The sequence below is a fragment of the Pungitius pungitius genome, chromosome 8, assembly GCF_949316345.1.
Source record: "Pungitius pungitius chromosome 8, fPunPun2.1, whole genome shotgun sequence".
Lineage (NCBI taxonomy): Eukaryota > Metazoa > Chordata > Actinopteri > Perciformes > Gasterosteidae > Pungitius > Pungitius pungitius.
This window is the reverse complement of record NC_084907.1, coordinates 5,894,791-5,908,582: the sequence shown is the minus strand read 5'-3', so window position 1 is coordinate 5,908,582 and position 13,792 is coordinate 5,894,791. Positions and strand designations below refer to the sequence as shown.

The 13,792-nt window shown below is 48.1% G+C and overlaps 1 protein-coding gene across 1 annotated transcript in view; it reads right to left on the bottom strand.

Moving 5' to 3' along the window:
- Window positions 1-488: 488 nt before the first annotated feature.
- The window catches only part of gli1 (GLI family zinc finger 1), a 38,053-nt gene continuing 24,749 nt past the window's right edge, over window positions 489-13,792 (bottom strand). Inside the window, exons 2-13 of the mRNA XM_037448146.2 lie at window positions 11,257-11,367; window positions 9,252-9,469; window positions 8,636-8,737; window positions 8,338-8,536; window positions 7,785-7,953; window positions 7,554-7,661; window positions 6,683-6,823; window positions 6,429-6,578; window positions 6,142-6,306; window positions 5,673-5,915; window positions 5,239-5,539; window positions 489-5,060 (exon numbers count right to left, since the gene is read on the bottom strand). Coding sequence (XP_037304043.2) covers window positions 2,515-5,060; window positions 5,239-5,539; window positions 5,673-5,915; window positions 6,142-6,306; window positions 6,429-6,578; window positions 6,683-6,823; window positions 7,554-7,661; window positions 7,785-7,953; window positions 8,338-8,536; window positions 8,636-8,737; window positions 9,252-9,469; window positions 11,257-11,327 — 4,413 coding nt within the window. The 5' untranslated portion in view covers window positions 11,328-11,367 and the 3' untranslated portion in view covers window positions 489-2,514. The remainder of the gene's footprint in view (window positions 5,061-5,238; window positions 5,540-5,672; window positions 5,916-6,141; window positions 6,307-6,428; window positions 6,579-6,682; window positions 6,824-7,553; window positions 7,662-7,784; window positions 7,954-8,337; window positions 8,537-8,635; window positions 8,738-9,251; window positions 9,470-11,256; window positions 11,368-13,792) is intronic.

The window sequence follows — 13,792 nt, the reverse complement described above, 5'->3', positions numbered from 1 at the left end:
TTTTAACTGCTTGCAGGCATTTCTTTGTAGCAAACACATACCCACGGGGCGTCTAAAAGGGAGACTTTGAGCTTTAAAGTCTTGTGTGTCTATAGTAACTGTAACGTCGGTCGCTTCCTGAAGTAACATTTGCACAGAATATATATGAACTCCTACCGAGATGGTGGATGATGCGGCATTCAACTTTTGCTGTTGGGCTCTATTTGTTGTGAAGGAAAAGGACATTGTGTTGGCTGTGCTGCCCTCTACTGGAGGAAAGACGGCACTGGATTAAGTAACAAGTGTGGGGCCGGTGGAGGAGGGGTTATTTCACACGTCTTTACTCTAGACCGTCCAGATGTGAACATATATATGTCACATATACGATATGTCACATGCTGCATCCGGCCCCGCTTAACATACATGATATGTCTCATCACAGTATTTGCTTAACATCACTTTACAACCACAGATGTGAAAAAAAAAGTTCCGACCAACCTTCTGCATTCGCCCCGCTGAACATCTTTATTCATAAACTGGTAAAATATAGCACATTTGTATAAAAATGTAGAAAATTGTACACAAAATATAACAGTTGGCTTTTGTCTATTGTCGTTAGCTCTACTATTATAGCGTTTAGGTGCTAAAGGTATTATTCTTTTGCCAGCAAAAAAGTCAGAATGAAGGACGACAGTTATAAAAAAAAAAAGAAAAAAAAATGCACACATAGAAGGCAACATCCATAAAGTTCATTAATATAAAAAGATAATTTTATGCAAAACATCTCATACATTCTAAGGAACAGCACTACCGTCCAATGTTCATGCCCTTATTGCTAGTGTTAGTGTTGTGTTAAAATAGACTATTTGTGCATCTTTTTCTCAGTCATTTTAAGGTGTCTTTGGTAGGTTGTACACTTTTTCCAAAATGAAGAAATGTTCATTCCCGCTAATGCTTAGTAAACTTTGAAGTGACGCTGCTATTTTTTCGGAAAAAGTCCTGTGAAATGCTCCCGCCATACGTTGATGTGGCTTTAATACGCCTAGCTGTCCTCAGATGTGTTCTTGACAGACTATTAAAAAAAATACTGGAATAATTCTTTCTCGCTATCAAAATGAGGTTCATGTGAATAGTCATCAGAGATCTTTCCACACAGTGCTGGAGTCAGTGCAAAGCCACAGTGTGAAATCCGTTCTCCTACCAAGAGCTGCAGTCTTTGTCCATGTGAAACAGCTTAACAGTCGCAGAAAAGTACCTCATTATACCCACTGACAATATGTATTTTACTACGGTGGCCTGCTTCTCGATCCTCTATACTGAACTAGTGATGCAGAAATTCCCCAATAACTCTTCTTTGGGATTAGAGCCGAAGTGCAGCAGCATCGAACGACTATTACACATCTGTTAATGGACACAAAACAGCTGATTCGAGGTGTCATTCAAAATAGCCGCGGTCCTCATCTGAGTCATTGACATATCAGACGGACATACTGCAATGCAGAGGGTCCTGTTGCACACGTATTATAAAATCGAGCTTTACTCTTTGATCCCCTGTGAGTGTACCTTTCGCAAGAGCAAGGAACTTTCTGTTTTGCAGCTATCAACACCACTGGGAAAAAGAAAAAAAACACACACAGCTGCTTCAAGAACACCTACAGTAAACATATGGAGTGCAAACTCTCTGTCTAGAAAGGCAATTACAAAATGCATTTAATCTGAACACCAACGATTCAAACACCAACAAGTCCTGAGTGTCTGTGTGTGGACACTGTGTGTGTGTGTGTGTGTGTGTGTGTGTCTGTGACTGCATTTCTGCAGCTGTGGGAATACTGATATGCCACCATAAAGATTGTGTTGTAATGATTTCTCAATCACTAGAAGCGCAACTTAATATCTTAGCTCAGCTCTTCGAACGAACACCTTCCCGCCTGGACATTTGGGCCATTAGAACACGAGCAGTTTGTCACAAGACGGGGGACGATTCATCCACGGTCTCATTGTCGTATACACAAAATATATAAATGTATATAAAAGTTATTTACATGCATCCTTCTGTGCTCCACTGCACCATGTGACTGTGAATGCCTGGTCGGAAAAAGTTCAGTGTCAGTTTCATATCGGGCATATTTGCTCTGTGTCTAAGAGAGAAGGCACAGAAAAGGACCAAGTACCAAGGCAGCGAAGGAACAATACAGCAAGGGAGGTTGATCAGGCACCTTTGGTTTTAAGGTTTCAGGTAGGCATTATTACAATTTGGACTCTTGTCTCAACTTGCAACCAAAATGCATTCCAACGTATCATTTATTCCTGGTACCCACTGGAAACAGTTGCCTTACGAGTTTAGGAGTCCTGGCTCAAATAAGGGCTAATTATACCCATTATGTGATAGTTAACGTTCTTTCAACATCCCGTGAGCAACAGCATTTTAATGTTTTAAACCCAATGCAAATTAGGCCCGAACACTGGGCTTCATACATCTCCACGCGGGATCTCAATTTAAAACATCAAGAACTTTCAATGCCCCAAAGTCTTCCTCTAAGACAGCGTGTTCAGGTATTTATTCTCCCCAGCCAGCGAGGTGAGCATGGACGTCATGTCGCCCACGGCCATGTTGGACAGGCCGGCGCCCGCGGCGAGGCTGACTGACGTCTGGGGGGTGGTGAGGCGGGACGAGGCCTGGGAGGAAGACCCCGGCAGGCCGTGGAGGGGATTGTTGATTGGGCTGAACGAGGAGGACTCGGCATCGTCCACGATGGAGGTGAAGTCTATGCGGGCGTTGTCCAGGTCCAGGTGTTCTAAGGCATTGGAGATGGGGCCGGACGCGGGGTAGGGGGCCATGGGGGATGTCTTTGTGCCACCTGTCGGGTCCAGGCTGGACCCCATGCCGTGCGGCTGGTTGAGACAAGGCCCGATCTGGGGGTCCATGTGTTTGTCCATATCCATGCTTATCTGACCCGAATAGTACATGTTGTTGTTGTTGTTGGAAGGAGAGAACATGTCGCTCTGCTGGTGCTGTGGATGCTGCACTGGAGGAAGTCGGACCACTCGCCTGGGGCTGGAAGCGGCGTGGACGGGGCTGAGGTGGGGCGGGCTGCCGAGGTAGCCCACTCCTACCTGTGACAGGCTGTTCTGGCGGCTGAGGGGCTTCCGCCCCTGAGGCGGCCTGGGGACCACCATCTCCTGGCCGTAACACGACACTTGGAGACCCGCCAGCTGCTGGTCTTTAGGTGTGACGGAGGCGGGCCCTCTGCCGTGGGCCGGGGGGCTCATGGCCAGGTTCTGGTTGGGGTAGGACGGGTAAGGCTGGCTTGAGTAAAGATTCTGGTTCGGATGTTGTGGACTGTGCTGCATTATGGCCGTCTGGGCACTCATATCCATGTTATCAGACAGAGGAGGCGCTTTTACTCCACTCTGCTGTTGCTGCTGCTCTTGTTGCTGCTCCCACATGAGCGCTTGCTGCGATTGTACATAGTTTCTCACCATCATCTCCTTCACCTGCATCATCGGGGTTTCTGACCTCTGCCCATCGGCGAGTGCGGTGCCAGCACAGCCCAAGCTCAAGCCCCCTCCGGTGGGGAAGGAGTTCTGGTGGTTCTGCCCTTGAAAGTCACAGCTGGGATTGTTAGAGCTCCTCATCAGGACCTGGCCCGTTTGCTGCGGGTAACCCTGAGGTTGCTGGACGAGCATCCGCTGCTGTTGCAGCTTTGCACTCTGACAGGCGTTTCCTCCCCCCATCCCGGGGTGGAACTGCTGCTCCGGCTTGATGGTGAGTTTGTGGGTGCCATCGGGGCTGTTGTAGAGGCCTGTCTGATTGCTGAAGTGGGCCTGTGTCTGCTGAGGCTGCAGGCTGGGATCGGAATACGGCATTCCTCGCTGGTTCTGGAGAGCATGGTTGGAAGTTTGGATTTGGCCGTGGGAATCGCTCCAAGGGCCTCCAGCATCCCCGCCCTGGCCTATGCTGGGGTAGTGGGGGCCCGAGGGACTGAGTTGGCAGGTGCTCATGCTGTACTCCGCCTGCTGCAGAAGTGCATTAGATATGCCCTCCGAGTGGATAGGCCGCGCTTGTCCCATTGGATTCCCACCGGCCCTGGAGGTCACTTCCCCTCCCTGGTTCTGGTACGGCCCCTGCATGTAAACCTGGTCCGGGCAGCTCAGAGAGTCATGGCTCGGGGACAGCTGGTTCCCCAGATGATGATGCTGCTGCTGGTAGCCCATGAAGCTCCTCTCCCCGGGGGGCATCATCATGGAACGATCCCTGGCATCAGCGGGGGCGAGGCGGGGCTCCATGCCCATGGCCTCCATCATCACATTCTCCGTAATGCTGGGCGGCCGAGGGGAGTACAGGTGGCGGGAGAGGCTGGTGTCGGAGCCGCGGTGCAGCGCGTTCCTTCTGCCCATCATGGCCACGTTGTTGAGGCTATTGAAGCGCTTGGGGAGAGCCTGCGGATCTGCTAGCGATCGAACCGGGTCACTGGCCCGCCGGCTGTTGTTACCGGGAGCCTGGTGAGGGTAGACCACGCCGGTGCCGTACTCCGTGTTGGCACTGTGCCTACGTGGGCCACCTTTTTGAAGGAAGGGAGGCAGGGGCTGCCCCTGGTACTCACTCAAAACGCCCCTTCTAGCTGGAGTGCCCGGCTGCTCCATGTTGGGTAAAGGAGTAGGTGGTGGTCCGCCGGTTGCCGCAGCGTATTTGGCCTTTAGGCTGTACTGCTGGGCTGGTGTTAAATTAGGAAGCCCTGGCAGCCCGCCTCCGGGACAGGGAGCGCCTCTGCGATTGGTCTCCGGAGACAGGGGGTCACCCACGCTCTTCTCCGCGGCGAGGTGGTGACACCCGCCCCCTCCCGGTCCTCCCATCTGCGAGACCTCACTGGAGCGCCGGCTGGACAGGTGCGGGGACACCATGGAGGACCGACGGCTGACGGTGTAAGCAGAGCTGAGGCTGCTGGTGCCGCTGCCTCTCCTGTCACTGGAAGAGCAGCCAATCGGCGCGCCGCCTCCTAACTCGTGATTGGACAGCTCCATAACGCGGCGATTCGAGAGCAGGGGGGATGGTGCACACATTCCCATGTTCTCTCCCGGACCTGGAAGTGAACATCCAGAGGGAGGAAACGGCTTAGAAGCAGTTTTTCACTCAATCATAGGGTCGCTTATGTTGGAATTTTCTACTTTGTGCAACAGTTCAGACTTAACCAATGTAACTGAGGCTACGCCCACAACACAGCTCTGAATATCCATCAGATATTTCATCACAGAACATACCAGGAAGTGCAGGTAGCCTGTTGTTGGAACAGCGGCCGGGAGGGGTTGGTCTGCGGATTTGCTTCAGCTTGTCGATCTTCAGGTTCTCCAGCCGCTTCAAAGCCTGAGATGACATCCCCATCGTTCCGACACCCACTGGCTCCCCTCCACCTGCGACTCCATCCTCCAGTGCAGTGAGATCCTCCAGGCTGCCAGCTGCGTTCAGGTTCATCTCAACCCCGCTGTCATTGTTGTTGGCGCTCCCCAGTGGAGAGCGTTCGCTACTGCAAGAGGATTGACCGCCGGGGCTCGGCTGGGATTTCTGAAAACGGTGAAAGAACGTTTTTTTACACACAATAACTAAACTATGAGTTTGGTGGTTCAACATTGGGGCCTTTCCTTAATCACTTTGCATCTAAAGGATCTCTGAGGCCATCACAAAACGTGTCACTCACCAGAGTAGTCTCAGGAGCCAACAGCTTGCAGTCCTCCCTGCGCGTCTCCTCTTTCTCCAGCAGTAGTTCAGAGCTCTGGCCTCCAGGGGTCATCGCTGAACCAGGGGGTCGAGGTCCTGTGTCTCCACGATGCTTCTTGGTGATGTGGGCTTCGGGGCCATGTACCGTTTTCACGTGTTTACGCAAAGAGCTTGGATCTGTGTAGCGCTTAGTGCATCCGGGTATCTTACATACGTAAGGTTTCTGTGCAAAAAGGCAACACAAAGGTAATAAATACATCAAGTCTTGATTGTGTGTCTTGCGTACAGAAAGGACTGCGGAGTGCAATGCAACTCACAAGAAGCTGTTTAATACAGACTAATGTTGGTGTTGGTGTGTACTCATGTGTTTACCTTGAAAAGATAAAGTATGGTTTACTAAAAGGTCTCATAATGTACCCGAAAAAGTCTGTTGTGAAATGATACAGTACCTCATTGGAGTGAGTTCGGTTCTGGTGCTTGGCCCGGTCTGAGGCATTGGAGAAGGCCTTGTTGCAGCCCTCGTGTTCACACACGTACGGTTTTTCTCCTGTGTGAGAGCGCAGGTGGGTTTTCAAATTCTCCAGGCGAGAGTAGGCCTTGTTACAGCCTTCGAACTAAAACAGAAAGACACGGATGGGTTTTAATAACAACAGCCGAGTTGAGAGCACACCTTCCAAGAGCCAAATTAAAACACGTATAGAAAGCGAGTACATGGACGGACTGAAGATACACTCACAGTGCACTTGTGTGGCTTCTCTCCCGTGTGTCTGCGCATGTGAACCACCAGCATGTACTGGGCTTTGAAAGGCCTTTGTTCCCGAGAGCATTCCTGCCAGTGACACACAAACTCCTTCTTCTCTCCGTGGATGTGCTCATTGTTGATGTGCTGTTAAAGACAAAATCCCATTCATATTTCAAATCCATTTTGTTAAAAAAAACCTGTTTTCTCTCTTAATCACTTGATCTGATCTCATTAGTAGTTCATCTTACATGAACTAGCTGGTCTTGCGTGTCAAATTCCTTGTTGCAGCTCTCCCAGTGACAATTGGTTTCATAGATGGCTTCTGGTTCAGGCTTCCCGTCCTCCTTGTCCAAGTCATCTCTGCCGTCCAGTAGACCCAGGAGAGGGTCCTGATGAAAGACAAAAGGTTCAAACCAGAGCTTTGTGGCTGAAGATGAAGGAATGTATGACAGAGCCCCAACTTCTGGTAACCCCAAAAGTGTGTTTTTAGTAGAACTAATAATTCTTTTGCTTTTATCCATCATTACCTTTCTACAGTATTCAAATGGCTGGATGTAATAGTTTTAATTATTGTTTTGGGGTGGAGAGGCACTCGAGGCCGTGGGAAAACAACGACGCAACAACAAGCAAGGCTGATTACCTGCTGCCGCGGTGCAAAATGATTGGCTCTTTAGCAAGCTGTGATTTTCTCGTAATTGTCAGAAGTAATCTTAAAAAAAAATGGTAATACAATCGTGGAATTAGGCGGAAGTATAACATCAAGTCGAGGAGTGTGTGCTCGGTCGGATTAATGATTACTTTTGTTAAAAATGTGGAAAATGAGAAATGGTTTAAATGATGTAACGTTCCACATCTTTGCAAAGTTCTTGCCCACTAATTTTCCCATCAAAACTTGCGACTGCATTTAATAGATTAATCTACATAACAGTTTAGTTCTGCTGTGACAGACTCATAAAGTAATCTCTTTGTTGACTGCAATACCTGGAAACAGGTCTGCCAAATGGGTCCATGGCAGTGAAACATTGAGAAGTATACATTTTTGTTTACACTGCAGCATAGGTATTTTAAATATTGCCAAAGATGTACATTCATGAATGTGGACAAGATCTGTCTCTGCACCTGAGTGCCAGTGGAAGAAGGACTGGCCACATCTCCCTCTGACCGCTCCTCCAGGCTCTTTACATTCATGCCATCCATCACCCCACCCAGCCCTGGCTCGGTCTTTAGCTGCAAAAGAACAAAAATACACACTTTAAATGAAATGACTTTAACACTCAACAGAATCAACAGAGATTTGTAATCCTGTTTTAGCTTCCTATTCTCCTCTCGTGAGTGAGAGGGCCGTCTTACATGTCCATGCTTGGGTGGAGCGTGGAGCCGAGGATTGTGGGGCGGTAAGCGGGAAGCTTGGCAAGGACCTGTCGAGTGGCCTCCAAGAGGTGTCCCCCCGCCCCCTCCATACATGGACACCTGTTGCCTGGATTGGCAGTTTATATTGCTGGAATAGCCGAGGGATGGGCTGTAACAGAGAAAACAATAATAGAGCTTAAAGAGATGAAAAGCTGATGGAACTGGTAGGATAGTCAAATCATTTCAAATTAATATTATGAATGGACGCAATGAAATATGAATGTACATTTTGACAAATTTGTTTTCTCTTAAGGAGGGAAATATGTTGGCTCAGGCTAAATGGGGTTAGTATATGATGATAGGTGATGCAATTTGGCATGCTAATGTGGCTAAATAAGGGGAGAGGATAGCCTCAAAGTAAAACAGTGTGTGTTATGATGCTATTCTAAAATCAGGGAATGTCAGATACTTTGAATTAATTCCCTTGAATATTAAACCTTACTAGTCTGAGGAATGGGTTATAGCTTCTGGTGGAATGGGGAATGTATCTGACCTCATGGCGCTCACGGAGAGGTGTCCATAGGAACTGGCGCCGTTTGGGTTGCAGCGAGAGTTGACGAAGGCCACGAGGGAGTTGGGCGAGGTTCGGATGACTGTCTGCAGGTCCACACTGGCATCAGACAGAGGAGAGATGGACAGAGCTCTCTTTTTACTCAGCTTCAGGATGGAGCGAGGGGTGGAGAACCTGGAGCCTGCAGGGGAACAAGGAGCGGCGAGAGCAGGGAGGGTTAGAGTTGGTGGTGCACCATCTTTTGACGGTACACAGGTAAACGGTGGGAGCGTTAACTTACCATCACCTGAGCCGATCTGATCAGAGGAGGGCTGAAACTGGCAGAAGTTGTGATGAGAGGACATCATGTTGTTCTGGTTACAGTAGGGGGTGCTATTTCCACCTGTTGGACACAAATGACGGACACTGAATCACACCACTGCGTAGATTCCCATTCACGTCTCTCGGGTTTCTGCAGCTGCTACAATTGAACTGATTTTAAAAGTGTATTTTCTGTACCAAAAGCTAAAGATTCCCCATGCACAGTGGTGCTTGTCTTCTCTCTACTAAGCATTCTCTCTTGGGTGCAGCTGGTGGCAAACCAAACTAAATTAAATTAAAAACACCCGCCCACTGGACACTATTTCATTCGCAAATTGCATTTAAAAATAAGAACGAGCAAACTATGTGTGTGATGCTTCAACAGATTTGCTTTGAGTAAATTAACCGAGTGATTAAGATTAGCTCAAGCTGAGTGACAGATTATATCTCAGCAGTACAACCGGCCCTTCTGTCGACGAGTTCCTGTGGTAGAAATCTGGGTAGTCTCAGTTTCGTCCTCAGTCTCTCAGGTATCATTAAATCCAACTCAGTAGCAGCTGTGAGATTAAGGAGATGTAAAAGATACCCCGACTCACCGTCTGTGGGCGGCATGCCCCTGTGGCCCATCATACTGTGTGGCGGTGGCGCCTGAGGGGGCCGCATATATTGATCCATGCAGTTGCCAATCCCCTGTCCCGATCCATGAGCCATACTGGGGTTATACATGGCGCGGCAGTCCTGGGGGTGGCCGTTGAGGAGGGGGGCGCGCAGCGAGGACACATCTGTGTAGGGAGACTGGTCTGATGGCACGAGGCTGCAGATGTCATAGATGTGCATCATTAAAATCAGATATGGCAACTGCATGCAACGTAGGTGGGATTTTGGGCCCCTAACGTAAGTAATAACTGAAATAAATACATATATATTTAAATGGGAAATAGTTTTCCAGTGTTGTGTCACCTTTGGACCTGGATAAATGCAATGTCCACAATATCTATGTGCTCCTTTTATTTTTTTTTCGAGGTGGGGCACAGATGGAAGCACTGCCTTGTCATGCCTGCTTCCAGCCACTAGATGGAGTAAAGCGCTCATGTTGGTCTTCACTGTGGAAACTCACTCCTCTGGGGTTTCCCCAACCAAACTAGAGAAGGGACGCGCGTCAACGGAACTTTCCAGCCCTCGCATGAATGTCAGTGTTTTCTCCTCACTCTCACTGGCCATTTCAAAAACGTGTCTCCCCGCTTCCAGTTCTCCTGCTCTGCGTCCGTCTCGCTCCTCTCCCCAAAAAGGGGCAGACTTCACCCATCCACCTCCTCCCAAGTCGTCCATTCAGGTCTTTAATTCTTTCACGGCAACGTGTATTCCACACAGGAGCTTAATCTGTCCCCTCTAATCCACTGCGCTGCCCCCCCCCCCTTCCCCACTCTCCCTCCTTTCTCCCTTTCTCTTCTCCCATTCACCCCTTCTGTTCCAGTTCTCCGTTTCTCCCCCTCCCTCCCTCCCTCCCTCCCTCTCCCCTACGTCCCCTATCTCCTCCTCCTCTCCCTCCCGCTCCTCTGTCTTTCTCTGTCCTGACCACCTTTCTCTCCATCTCTCTCCGTTTCTCCCTCACTCGGCGTAACCTGAGCGGGGCGCGAGGCAGTCATGCAGAGCACAGCGGGGCCTGGTCAGCCTGTAATTAGCAGCTGTCAGAGAGAGGCTGAGTCCACCCGCAACCTGGGTGGCATGTGGGAGGGAGGGAGGGAGGGAGGGAGGAGTGAGGGACCGAGCTAGCGCCGCGGCCACAACAATTGCAGCGAGACCTGCGAGCTCGGAATATCTGTGCGATTTAAAATAGGTGCAGCTTCTGTCCGGCGTCCAGGTCACCATGTCAGCCCTGTGCAGGAGCCTTCACTTGGGACTTTTAGGGGGAGCGTTAACAGACTTGTTATCGCAGGCGGGTTTTTGCTCCATTGTGCGGAGTGCATCTGTCGACACGCGCAGGGGAAGAAGTGGATGGACTGTAAGCCTGCTTTAATATGACTGATATCAGCTCGCACAGATGTCCCTTTAGTGTTGTATTTGTTGGCATATTTTTGAGGTAACTTGGAATTCACATAGTTTGTCTTCCATTTGGCTCAGAAGTTTGCACTTTCACCTTGGTTTTGCAAAGCGACGCCTTTAGAGAAACCTCTGCATGTGTTTAGGTCGGGATGTTGTTGTCAAATAAATAATTGTGATGAATGATTTTATTGTCATGTCGAGACCATTTCCTGCCTTTGTGACATCATAATGCTATAATGGCATATAGAATTAGAATAATGCTTTTAAAGCATTATTAATAATATTAAAACACAATAAAAGCTGCACAACCAAAAACATATTATGGCCTTATTATCTGTAAAAGAAAATGGGCAATGCCTGATGTTTGGATACCGGCAGGCTAGCTTTTTCTTCCTACCTCCCTTTCTACATGCTAAGAGAGACTAAAACAACCCCAGTCTGCTTATTATTGAGATTGGTATCAACAGCCTCATATCCAAACTTTTGCCCTATTCCTCATCTTTCTGAAAACGCTTCCACGGGAATCGCCATCCGCAGAGCAATGAGTGACCGTCTTACCCTCTGGAGGGATGGCTGGGTGAGGTCTCGTAGTGGTACAGCCCCTGGTGTGGCTGCATGTCCACTGGCATTGGAGCTCAGAGACCTACTGCGCCCCCGTACAGCCTGGACCTGACACACAAAGGGACAAGGACACGGTTCAGGGTGAGATGAGGAAACCCAAACAAACACTACAGAGCTAAACTGAAACTGCAGAGAACAAGGCAAGAGGGACAAAAACAATTGTGGTCGGGTGGATGAAGAAAAAGATGATAACAATAAGATGAAAACAAATCGCTTGAGTCATACTTCTTCTAAACAAAGCCAGCACAATTTTAGCAAAGACATTGCTGACGTTTCCCTTCTGGTATCACACATTATTAGAAATATAAGCATCTAAAGCTCCATTTGGATGAATTTAACATTCATAAATATATATGATCTCATAAAATGAACACTAATTAGCAACACAAAAGGGCGTACGCTCCGCTAACTGAACTTTTTTTTTCACACCGATGAGACAGAATCCGGGCACACAAACAGTGGGTTTGGGCCTAATCTCTCTTCTCTAAACAAAGTTGTGCACCTCAAACACTGCTGAATGACACTGAAAACCTGCCACGCCTGAAAAGTAGCAATCACCGTGGGGAAGACTTGCAGAAGAAGAAATTCTGGGTTATGCCTCAAAGCTAAAAAGCTAATGAATAATAAAATAGTTGCAGAAAAAACAGTGACCATGTGGTATGAAACTCATTGAGTATCTTTCAGGCTGCAGAGTGCTTTTGTAAGGTGATTCTAGCAGAGAAATCTTGGGAACAAGCTCCTGCTTATTACATCCGACCACATCAGTGCAGGTACTGATAGTCTACTCTTACATGCTTACACAGGTAATTAGAACCAAAAGAATAAAAATGACTGTACAAGCTGATGGCATACCACAAGATGTCTATTATAAAAGAGTCAATATTTCATTTCCCTTTTAATCCTCAAACATTCTTGTACTGTGGCTATTTATTTACTTGGGATGACCTCATGCAATAATAAAAAGAATGCAACAGTAAATCTAAAATAAAAGGGTTCAGTCAAATCTCAACCATCTTGCCCCCTTAATAGACCGCACGCCTAAGTCCTCGCCATGCACGGCGAATCAAAATACTCGGCCGCTGCCGTCCATGTGACAAGTACTCAAAGCCAAACTGGGAAAGCTCCGCGGATGACAGCTCTGTTGCCCGGGCCCGTTATGCAGTAGCACAAGTGTTAAAAGGGCAGCAGGGACCTATTTAAGCCCACAAGCCACCAGGGGGATTTGATACGCAAAGTTAGCGAGTGGCTAAATGACGTGGGCGGGTCTGGGGCTAATTGCACACATTCAGCGCCTGTGTGTATGATAATGAGCCGGAAGCGCTAAATAGAGATCTCGCCGAGCGCCTCAGCTGTCCACGACTCATAAATACCAGGAAGGGGGGGGGGGGTCGCCAGACTGCCTGACACTCTCACACACACACACACACACACACACACACCTGTCAGTCTCGCCAGGGGGTAGCATAATAATCTTGTGGCCACCAAGTCTGCAGAGAATGCGCGAGTGTGTGTGTTACGTGTGTGTATGTGAAAGAGTGAGTGTGTATGAACAGGGAGTTCTGGAGACAAGTGTAATCGCAGTGCAGTGTGTGTGTGTGTGTGTGTGTGTGTGTGTGTGCCCGTCCGAGAAAGTGTGTTTGACAGGATAAATGATGGTGGATCTCGGAATAATCAATGAGACCGCCCGAGTTGGCATTTTTTTTATACGTTAACAAATATTTTTACAAGGAGCGAGGGAACGACTGAGTGTGTGAGGTTACTGTTGTGTCGCTCCGTGCACGTACACTCATTACCGGAATTACTGTAAAGGAAGCGCAAAGATAGAATAAGCCAACAGAATTCACGTGGGCCAAGTCCAAACATCCACGTCTTCTATAAATGACATGCGTGTACTAAATATGCAAAGTCAATACGTTAAGACGACGTCTTTTATTAATATAATTCAGAAATGTGTCGAGTTGCAAAATGTGGATACCGAATGTGTTCAGGACATAAAACGCCATGTAAAAATGTGTAAACGCTGTATGTATATTAAAAGATTCATGGATCATTCATTGTCATTATGCAACATCAGGTAAGCACAACAATCCTTTTCAACAAGATAAACACGAGAAAGAGAAATACATGTAAAATAAAATTGTATCGGGAGCAACGTCACTAGCTATGTACCGTATTTGTACTTGTATACAGTGTGTGGGGCCACGTGGGTGGATGATTACATGTGTGCGCGGTGCTGATACAGGTGTCGTGGCATTGTGCTATCAATATCTCGAGAGAAACTCCTGAGGAAGTTCTCTCCCCGGTGTAATTTTGTGGTGCTGTTTTTTTTTTTTTTTAAAGGAATGGGACAGAAACATATTCAAAACCCCAAGGCCATAAATCAAACTGCTAACCAAACAAATGTACTCCGCTGTGGCACGAAAGCCAGGAGCCGAGGATGAGGACAGGAAGTCCAGCCACTTTCTACACCCAA